This window comes from Corvus moneduloides, chromosome 5 (assembly GCF_009650955.1).
Source record: "Corvus moneduloides isolate bCorMon1 chromosome 5, bCorMon1.pri, whole genome shotgun sequence".
NCBI lineage: Eukaryota > Metazoa > Chordata > Aves > Passeriformes > Corvidae > Corvus > Corvus moneduloides.
Window position 1 is genome coordinate 40,546,512 of NC_045480.1, and position 11,386 is coordinate 40,557,897.

The following is an 11,386-nucleotide window of genomic DNA, read 5'->3' on the forward strand; positions in this document are numbered from 1 at the left end:
AGCCTATTGGATAAAAAATCTTAGTTGAGAGAAGGAAATAATCACCAGCTAGACCTGGGGAGAGGTGTTACAGCTTAAAACTCAAAGCATAGGCTTTGTACATTTACTGAATCCTGAGGGAAGAGATGGAATACTAAATTAGAGTAATCTGGGGCGGGTAAGTATATATATATATATACACTTTGCATTTGTGCTGTGAAATAGAATGTGACTTAGGGAAGATGCCTGCGATTTAAATTTGGAAGGAAAAGTATTGGCCTGGTTAAAAAGGAGAAGAGGAGAGAGGGGAGATGCTGAAAACGTGTGTGTGTGCGTGTGTATATATTTGTGTATTTGCACACGTGTTCACACACACAGAATGACAGCATGGATCAGGTTTGGAGGGGCCACAGGAGGTCACATCTGGTCCAGCCTCCCTGCTCAAGCAGGGTCATCCCAGAGCACACGGCACAGGAGTGCATCCACTTGGTTCTTGAATATCTCCAGTGAGGGAGACTCCACCACCTCTCTGGGCAACCTGTTCCAGTGCTCGGTCTCCTGCAGAGTAAAAACGTTCTTCTTCATATTCAGGTGGAACTTCTCGTGCATCAGTTTCTGCCCCATTGCCTCTTGTCCTATTGCTCAGCACCACCGAGCAGAGCCTGGCTCCACCCTCTGACACCCTCCCGTCAGATACCGACAGACACTGATGAGGTCCCCTCTCAGTTGTCTCTTTTCATGGCTGAACAGGCCCAGCTCCCTCAGCCTTCCCTCATAAGAGAGATGCTCCTGTCCCTTCATCATCTTTGTCGCCCTTCGCTGGACCCAATCCATGTCTCTCTTGTCCTGAGGAGCCCAGAACTGGACACAGCACTCCAGATGTGCCTCACCAGAGCTGAGCAGAGGGGCAGGATCACCTCCCTTGACCTTCTGGAATGCTCTTCCTAATGTGCCCCAGGACACCATTGGCCTCTTGGCCACAAGGACACACTGCTGGCTCATGGACAGCTTGGTGTCCACCAGGATCCCCAGGTCCTTCTCCACAGAGCTGCTTTCCAGCAGGTCGGCGCCCAGCCTGTCCTGGTGCAGGGGGTTATTCCTCCCCAGGTGAAGGACCCTGCATTTGCCTTTGTTGAATTTAAAAATAATCTACTCTACCCATCCCTCCCACCTGTCAAGGCACACATGCACATGTTTATTTGGAAGTTGTTACACCTTTCCAAAGCAAGTGGGTCAGCTATAATGAAGTGCAGTAAGCTCTTGCTTTTTGGTAAAGGAAGAGAAAAATTCCTGACACATTTCCATTTTCTTTTTCTTTCCATTATCATTTGTTTAGACAATGAAGGCTTACTCTGATCAGAAATGTGTTGTATGTTCAGGGGTGTCATCACTGTGAGAATAAAGATATAACTAGATAAATTCAGGCTGGATGAAAATTACATAAAATGACAAGCCAGAGTGAAAATTACCTGAGGAAATCAGAGATAGGTTGTACTGGATAAATACAGTGAGATGGAAACAATCAAAACAAGAACAACCCTCAAACCCATTCCAGGGAATAAGGCAACTTAGGAATCAACAGCAAAGCATCTCGCAAAGATATTGCAAACTATGTGTCAAAGACCTAAGAAAAAATATTTTCCTAATCACATCCAGAAAGAGATATTTAATTATATTAGAAAACAGTCAAAGTTGGCACTGAAATAGTCTCAACAATAATTATTTAGTAAATGATACGTATTTTATTATATTTTATGACAGTTAATACTGATATGTCTAAGTAGTCTGTCTCACATTTATTACTCATTATATATTCTGTATAATTCCAAAGTACAAGTTGCCAACAATTTGGGTAATGAAAATGATTTTCTGGTTTTGTACACTGGGCATGATTTCCTACATGTAACAGATAAAAGAATATAACATATGCATATATTTCTGCCCAATGCAAGAAATACATGCAGCCACAGCACTATCCATCCACAAAAAATGCTCCTAATCACAACTAAGTCAGACTAACTAAACTTATCTAAACTAATTTAGCTTTTACAGCTGTACACGCCACTAGGCTTGAAAGCCATATTTGTTTGTTTTGCTTTATCTTGGGGCACATAAAATCATGGTATTTGGCAGCACGGAATAAGGGATATTAAATCAGCTTTTATGCTGTTGTTAAGAAACCCATAGAGGATGGGATTCAAGCAGCAGGACATCATACCCAATAAATGGCATATGCAATATACTAATTTAAAATGCCTGTTGGAAATGAGAGTGGCATTAAAATCTGTCACAATGTGGAAAAGGTGAAGAGGCATCCAACTGAAGCCAAAAACTAGGATTAGGACTGTCAGTCTGCAAAAAACCCTCCTTGATCTTGTCTTAATTCTGGCGATGGAGTGGGATACTGTAATCATGTTCTGGATCTCTGTATTTTCTTCTGGTTTCATTTCAAAACAGATAGGGATCCCAGGGATGAATTTACTGGAGGAAAAGAGCTGGCTTTTTTCTGTGTCAGAGGTTTCTGGGAGATCTCTGGAATGAGTCTCCTGATGATGCCTTGAAATAGCTGGCATCACACTTGAAGTCTTTCTACTGTATCTTCTGTGGTGCCTTCTGCCAAAGGCACGGCTCCACCTGGAATATCTGGAGGGTTGCACCTGCGTGCCAGTGCTCCTAGAGGGGTGAAGAGTTAGATTTATCATCTCCTTTTCTTCAAACTTGTTTTCCTTGTTTGACAGCCTAGCGCCTATGCTCCTGCAGACACTGGTGTGACTGGCGGTCAGGCACGCCAGCGGCAGGATGTACTGCATGAACAGCAAGGCTATCGTGAAGGCAATCCTGTAGGAATCAGAAGGCCACGACTCGATGCACAACAGCCGGTTCTCCAGTCCCTCTAACTTCAGAGTTTTGCTGAGGTCCACGGTTTTATGGAAAACTGGCAGAGGGGAGCAAATTGTGAAGCCAAAGGCCCAAATGATCACTATTAAGAAATAGCCTTGTTTTGCTGTGAGATTGCTAGAGAGGGGATACTTTATCATACGGTACCTGACTGCAGCAATAGATATTAACATCAGAGTTGAAACTAGGACTGACGCACACTGGAGGAAGGGCATTATATGGCACTGACAGTGCCAAACATCCACTGGTCAAGCAGGACGGATGTCAGTGTGAAAGGTGAACAAAACAGCACAACCAAGATGTCAGAAAAGGCCAAGTTTCCAATGAGAATGTTTATTACTGTCTTCTGCTTGCACTTTAGTAGGGCTGTTAGTATAAGCAGATTTCCCACAAAGCCAGCCAGACTTATAAGTGTGTACAGCCCAATAAGAAAGTACTGCATGTCATCAACACTACTCTTATAGTCTTCCCAGGCAGAAAAATTCTTTGTTGTAGCAGAGGTGTTCTTGGTGTGTGTCCTGTTGTTATGGTCTTTGAATCCTAAATCCATTTTACAGTCCTGCTTAGAACAAGAAAGGCATTAATTAGCATCTGAAGAAATGATGGTATTACTGTTCATCAAAATGTAAAAGTTCATAAATTTAACTTGTATCACCTCAATGCAAATAAATTACTAATGATGTTATTCTACTGTGAGGCAGATCCTGCATAACTTCAGGTCAACGTGAATTAGCTAAGTAGGTTTTATCATTTGGTGTTCAGCACACCTAAGCCTCCTACCTAGATGCTCATGTGGGAAAATGGCAGTCTAAAGGTCTGCATTATGATGCTGCCTTTTAGCTATGCTTGGCTACAGAACACATTGTCAGGCTTTCTGTGAGGGAACAGTTAGCTACAAAAGCAATACACCTCGAGTCAGTGAGATTACTCATGTGAATAACAGCCCATTGAGATGAGCAAGGAAATGACAGTCACCATCTGGGCAGATGCCTAATCATTATATCATTGCAAATTATAAAGAGGGCACCTGAAAATACATATGCTAACAACTGCAGTAGTATTTCTTACCTTGCTAGTATAGAACTAACACAAAATAGGTGAGAGCTTTCAAAAAGGATCAGGAAATGTGCTGTCAGTGATCCAAGATGAATTTCCTAATCTGGTGTGTATAGAAAACATCTTCTACTAAGTGCTGAATATAGTTTAACTGGTGCTCAAGCAGAAAGGAAAACTACCTACAAAATACCTAAAGTAATTGGATGCAATACAGAGAGGACAGTGTTAACTGGAAGCAAACTCCACACAGCCATTTGAAAATTCAGTGAAATTTCTTATTCAGCACAGAATCATCTAGTGTTAAACCTAGCTCAGCACAAAGTTATTCTGCTCAGCACAAAGTTATTCTACTGAATCTTCATATATTAGTCTTCACTTTAGAACAAAGAGAAAGACATGAGAATTCAGTTCAAACCTCAATTTACCTTAAACACCTGTGTGTACTAGAGGTTCAAAGTCAAAATTCCCCAGAGTGCCAATGTCCTGTACAAAATTGCTTGATGTTTAGAAATCTTACATAAGAGAAAACAAAAAAGATGTACAAACCCAAAGCATAGATAAATAGAGCAGAAGACTAAACCTGTCATCTAAAAAAGGCAGGCCTCTTCAAGACTGTAGCAATTCTCAGTGAGCTGTATGTACCATGCTGACACCTTCAAAGTGCAATAATATTATTTGGTTCCCTCTACACATTCAGATGTGCTCCCTCCTTCATATCATTCCCTGTGAGCCAAAGGGAAGCTCAAACCATAAAATAACCTGAGAATATTCACTGTATTGTGATGAGAAGGTCCTTCAAGTAAGAGTAGGGGGGGAAAAAAAAAAATATATATATATATATCTTGCAGATAATGTGTTGGAAAGAGGTGAAAAGAAGTCAGCCTTGCCAATTTCCCTCAATGTTAGAGTGCTTTTTAACAGCTAAAACAGAATTAAGAACTGACTACATGAATTTAGATAACCTAAATATTATAATTGTGTGCATATGAGCAGAGAGGCATTAATGCATATTATTTTTGTTCAATTTTTGCTAGTCTCTAATGAAATGGTGGAAAACTATACAATAGACAAACAATGCTATCTGAGACTACCTTTGCCTCTGGACCAACTTTAAAGGACCAGAGTAGAGAGTCTGTAAGTGATCATATCTCTCTATTTCTATATTGATAACACCAGAAGTTTTCATTTTGGCAGGCTTCTCTTTATACAACTCTTAGCTGATGAAGTAAATAGCTTTTTACTTATTTTTTTCTGAGCTAATTTCTGAATTGCTAGTAACCAACTGAAAATGGTATGATCTGTGCACCACAGTGACTTCCAAAATCTGCTGAAATTTCTTTCTATTCCCTAAGTGTGACTCTACATAAGTTTTTTACTTTTGCCCTGGAAAAGGGAATATAATGCTAAGAATAGGACCAAGAAACAAAATTTTATGTGTTGTTATACTGTAACATGTTTAATAAATTAATGTTTACTGAGTTCCTCTTGAAGAGGTTTAAGTGAAAGACTGTTGCCAGGTTCTGTGTATTTCTACACCTCCACATACAGCTCTGGCAGTATGGATTTAGAAGAAGGGTTCATTGTGTTTTTAATAGAATTCTTTAAAAACAAAAAGTGAATATTCAGGTTTTCTGAAGTAGACACTCTGTTGAGAGGCATCAATACTGAAGAAGTCCAGCATGGGCTTGCCAGCTCCATTCCTTCTGTGCTATGGCTGCCTTCTGCCTTGCGGGAGAGATAAGATGAGCCTTTCCCTGCCACGTGTCATCATTTCCATGAGGAAGGAGCACTGGAAGAATTAACAACATGATCTGTTCAGACCCTGGCTAGACCTTATGGCACCACAAGAGTCTGAGGTGCACAGAAACCCCTCTGCACCATCTTCCTATTGTCACAGTTACAGAGTGACAGAAAGACTGAGAGGGAAGGAATAACAGTGGAATCTGCTGGTTTCAACAGAGAACTGCTGCGCTGACACAAGTCCCCTTTGTAAAATGCCCAAAGAGAAGTTTATTTTCATTTTGGATGTGTAAAATGAAAGCAGACTTTCCCCCCTAATTTCAAAACATACCAAGTGGATCTCTTGCTCTGTGAGCTTTCTCTCCTGCTCAAAAAGAAACCAGTTACTGTCAGTCTGAGTGCCAATGGCAGTAAAGATGCCAACAGAAGTTTTCTTCCCATATCATTGATCTCTAGTCCCCAAACTCATCATTCCACTGATTTCACAGGGCTGTGTGCACTTATTGGCATTTATCTTCCTGCTTTGTTTTAACAGCTGCTTCTGTTCTCAGAGATTCGCTCACCCTCCCTCATGTTGGTTGGTCAATCCCAGTGCAGCACGTGGCCATAACTTTCAGGGAAATGGAAATTCCTGAAAATCCCATTGTGGAAAACAGAATTAATTAATACAGCTTCTTTTCAAAACCTTCTCCTCATATTTGAAGCGTATTTCTAAACTAAATGCACTGTCATGCCAGGTTGCTCTTGCACCTGTTTTCAAAGCTCATATTTAGTCAATCTGAAGGTATCTGCTGGAGTTTTTCTAGCTGTTAGCTCCGAAAGTGGGATAACTTTCATCTCCTGCATCTATCAGTCAAGCAAATGAAGTCCCCATTCTGTAATGCTGGTCTGCACACCACACATTCCCGACTGTGCTAAGCTACACCTGTGTGAGCTCATACCCATGAGCTCTGTGTGGGTTTGCGTAGGTCTCCTTTAGCTTCAGTGGAATGCTTGAGGCAGGAGGCTGGGCTGCACAAGGCAGTAGAGACAGCAGTTTTGTGGCAGGATCCAAGGTAGATTTGAATATGTACTGTAAGAGCCAAATGATTGCAGTTAACATTTAGCTGAGGTAGAAGCACCAGATAACCTATGCTAATTTAACATGTTTAATATCTTGTACTTAACATAATTTTTTAACTGAAAGCTATCACTTAAATCACAAAATCCCCAAATCATAATTTAGGACAGTTAATAGGCTGGATATTTCTATTTCTCTATATATTTAAAGGGAAATTTTCAAGAACACAAAAGTTAGGCAGGCCACCATCATCCTCTAAAGGCAATTGTTTTTTCAGGAAATGCTCCTTCAATTAGATGAGATACTTATATTAAGGTTTATTCATGGATAAGAGCTTATATCCCACAATATTAATACCTATTATCTCTGACTGGCTGGTCCTTGTATAGTCCAGTCAGTTCAATCCTTGTAACAGGGCAATTAATCTTTATAGCTGTGAACGATTCACAGTCTTGGGTGACCTTTTTCTGTGCTAAAAGAAGAACAAACCAGCCAGAAAAAACCCACCAAAAAATCCCAAAGAAACAAAAACCCCCTAATCCCATGGTGAACACATACAGGGAGGAAGCAAAATGTGTAAATTCATAAGAAGTGCAACCTTTCTGCCCTCATAATACAGGAGCGGTATCAAGACTGCATAGAAAAAAGTCAGAGAAGGTTTTTAAACATCTACACAGATGTAAGTAGTTAGTATGAGTGGCGGTTACTGCACGACCACCAAGGCTTTAGGAAAGCACTGAGTTGTGTTGTTACAACCTGAGACATAATGCCCTCACATCAATACAGACTGAGATAACATCGGAGACAAAATCTGAAACCACCGAAGTGTTGCATTTACAACACAAGCTACAGATGAAAAGCGGCTGATTCTGATACTCCTGTTCATAATGTGCAGCAGCAAAAACTAGCCTGAGAATCTGAGAGAATTCAACAGATTGAACTTACTTCAGAAGTCCAGAAAAACGATTTTTGTACGTATTAATGGTATGCCTATTTCTGTGGCTCACCAAACGAATTGCAACATTATCCTGGAAAACAAGAATACAACTTCCCAAATTATGCCAAAGCCAACTAATAAGATTGTACGTCCACCTCCAAGGAAAGGCTATGGAACATAATAGGCTAATTGCTGGTCAGAACAGAAAACTTGAAAAGCATGGCTACATTTTTTTTTTCCAGGGAGCACAGCAGCTCCTGGATCGCGAAGGCAAAAGCACCAAACCACCTCAAAACGGGAACGACTGTTATTTTTGCCTTTCTACGCTTCTTTCGGGAACCACTCCGCACGCCCGCACCGCCCCGCGACCGAAATCACGCACCCGCTCTTAGCCCGAACCCCGGGCACCCCGCGGCCGCCGCGACACCGTCACCCCTCCCCGGGCTGATGTGCTTTCCCCATCCCCGACACCCGGTGCCAGGGCGGAGCCCTGCGCAAACTTGCGCGGCCGCCCCGCGAGGGGAGGAGAGCTGCGCCGAGCCCGCCGCGCCCGCCCCGCGTTACCTGCGCGCGTGTCCCGCTGCGGGCGCCCCGGGGGCAGGAGGGCGGCCCCGGTCCGCACTCACGGCTCCGGCACGGGCGGGCGGAGCGCGGCTTCACGGGAGCGGGGGGAGGCGCGCAGCCCCCCGGGCTGGCGGCGCAGCTTACGCGGGTGCTGCGGCGGCGCCGGGACTCGCCCGCGGCCGAGGGCCGGCCTCCGGGGCTGGGGGTGCCTCCGTCGCTGCCGCAGTCGCCGCCCGCTCGGCGGGGCCGGGGCCGCAGGGCGGGCGCATTTCGGGAGACTGCTCCAGGCGGCCCTGGAGCCCGGTATTTCAGCGCTGCACGGTGTGACAATTAGAGTTTCCATGGAAATACAGCGAGACGGTAAATAACCCCCGCGCTCGGCGCTGCTTACGGGATGCTCTCAGTGCCTCACCCGGTACTCAGGGCACGGCATTTTGCAAAGGTAAAACGCTCTGCGAGTCTCAGGACGTAGGGAGGTGCGAGCACAGACAGGCAATCACAGAACACTGCCTGATTAGAGCTCCCCTCGCTTCGGCTGGAGAAGAGCTACGGAGGTTTTTATCCACGCTGCTCGACCACCCTTTAATTTTTATTTTAGAACAGGTGGGAGGCGATGGATTTCCCCCAAATAGTTTTCCTTGCCGAGCTGAGTTAGGTTCTTACAGAGCAAAATATCTGAAGGGTGGTTAAAATTTTATCGGAACAATCAGTGGGAAAGCAGGGCATTTTCTTATGTGAGCAATATTTTAAAGCCTAAAAATTGTTGGGTATGTCATAGTGCAAAGCATGAAAAGACAAGCTCTGCTGCTCTCACCAGCTGTTAGCTCTAGCACAAGAAGAGTCATTGATCATAGTCCTATTACAGAGCTACCGGAGAACTCAGTGACATGCGGGTCCCTGGGAGCACAAGTGGCAGAAGAATCTGACACAGAAATATAATGACTTTCCCATTTGCCAAGGTGCTACTTTGACAGTTGATATTAACACAGCACTTCAGAAAAGCTGTGCATATAAGTAGCCTGTGAAAGACTGTACCACACAAAGACAAAACTGGACAATCATATTGTAAAATGACCTTTGAAAAGTCCAGGTAGGTTCCTTATTTAACTTGGGTATTGGGAAAATACTCACTGAGTGATCCAGGAACAAATCATCTTCAGCAGAAGAGCTCAGGATGGCAAAGAAGATTTCATCCTATCTTCTTTTGAAGATTTCATCCCATCTTCTGTCGCCTGCTTCTGCATAATTCACCACCCACTGCTGGTGAATCACTGCATGTGCAAGTGGAGCACAGGGAGCTGCCAGGTGGAAGTGATGTGCCAATCCATCTCGTCGTATTAGCACAACTCTCCTGTTAGTCACAACGGAGAACAGAATTAATCCTTTTTAGGCCTGAACAGCTGTTCTTAGCATTTTTGACCATCTTCCCACCTAACACTGATGGTTTTGAAGCCTTTCACACAAATTTTTGACCTGTAGATACAAACCCACTATAGTTCTAACACATGATGGGGGTGATTAAGAATTTCCCCACTTCTCTTGTTCAGGAGAGCTCCCCACATTACTGGCCCCACTGCTTGAAGTGGAAGGGCCCTCCTGGAAAGAGTGAAGTTTTAAAGACACAACATCTTTCTATGGAAACTGCTGGCTACAGGCTGATACTCTCTTTAAAAAGAAATCTAAATTTGCTGGCAGAGCCCAGTGGGAAATTAAAGTTTCTTACATTGCACAACTGTGATTTATGTGGGATGCCATTGTACTTTCATAAAGGTGCAAACAGCCTACCATCATGTTAAACCATTTCTAAGGTGGGAGGTCACCTCATATAATTTCCCAAGCAGCCTCTAGAAAATACGTGCTTCTTAGCAGGAGCAGTCAGTAAGACAAGTATTCCTTCCTCAAAGCAATTTTCTCTAAGATTAAAACATCGTACTTTTTTTGTTGGTTGTCTTATTTCAGGAGGGTTCATCAGCCAGTAATGTATTGGCAGGTGTGAGATTGTTTGTTTGTTTGTTTTATTCCCCACAGACCTGTAAATAACACCAGATTTCTCTCAACTGTGTCTTTACATTTCATCCCTGATACTTGCAGAGATCAGAGAAAATTACTATTGAGAGCTTTATAATTTTTTTCCTTTTCACTGTTTGTGTACCTCTGTCTTGACAGTAATACCACTGAATAATAAAATCAGTAATCTAGAGATAGAAAAGGTATGGGCATTAGAGATATCAAATGTCAGGAGGGACAGCAGATCATAGTGCAAGTTCCCCAGAAACCAGCCACCACAGGGTTGTTGAAACCATAGAGGAGTCCTCGAGGAAGTAAGAAATGGTGATGGTGAAAGATACCTCCGCTGGAGGAGCTGGGGAAGAAAAAGGGTGCACCAGAGAGAGAAGGCTGGGATTTCTGAGTCAGAAGGACACAACAGGAAATACAGGAGAAAACTCTGTGGCTATATGAAAACTAAATTAGTTTTGTCATGTTTCTTACCACAGTCCCAAATGTATCTTTCTTTTGGGAGAATCATTCAAATATCTTAGAAAATTTAGCCTCTAAAGGCAAACTGTGGAAGATATGAAGACTCAAAGCTCCAGTGGAAATCCGTGAGAACTGATAAATGCCACAAAGGTCTAAAGCACCTAATGTCCAATCCCACTGCATGCAGTCAATTGTCCTGAGTCAAAGGACGCCATGAGACAAAGTCTAATGTTATTGTGAAGTCTGCTGCCAATGGAGCACCTATCCATGGGCAAAAGAGTGTAAATGGTAGGATATAGCTACTACAGAATTTGAGAGATTTTGTGAGATACATATAAAGCATTTCTGTTGGTTAAAATTCTTCACCCAACCACTTCATGCCCAGAAAAATTCTATTAAAACACTATTAAAAATACCGCTAATGTCTGGCTTCTGTATGGTCCATCCCTTCCACAGATTCTTAGCTTGCATAAAGCAGCAAGCCTTGGACTTCTGAAAAGGTGGCAGTGGTGGAGATGTCTTTCCAATGAAAGACAGGACACCTGATGGTTAGCTAATAAAATACTTCCAAGGGTGAGCCTGTAGTTAGTATGTTTTCTTTCCTAATGTGTCATTACATTTTTTGGCTGGTGTTATACACATTGACCTGTCTGGATGATCATGTGTGAGGCCTA

The 11,386-nt window shown here is 43.0% G+C and overlaps 1 protein-coding gene across 1 annotated transcript; it reads right to left on the reverse strand.

The window, feature by feature from the left end:
- Positions 1 to 1,294: 1,294 nt before the first annotated feature.
- NPY5R (neuropeptide Y receptor Y5) lies at positions 1,295 to 8,807 on the reverse strand. The gene is given in 3 exon segments (XM_032110313.1): positions 1,295 to 3,103; positions 3,106 to 3,436; positions 8,235 to 8,807. Coding segments are annotated over 2 exon segments (1,329 nt in total). The 5' UTR covers positions 3,428 to 3,436; positions 8,235 to 8,807; the 3' UTR covers positions 1,295 to 2,096.
- Between the last annotated feature and the right edge of the window lie 2,579 nt (positions 8,808 to 11,386).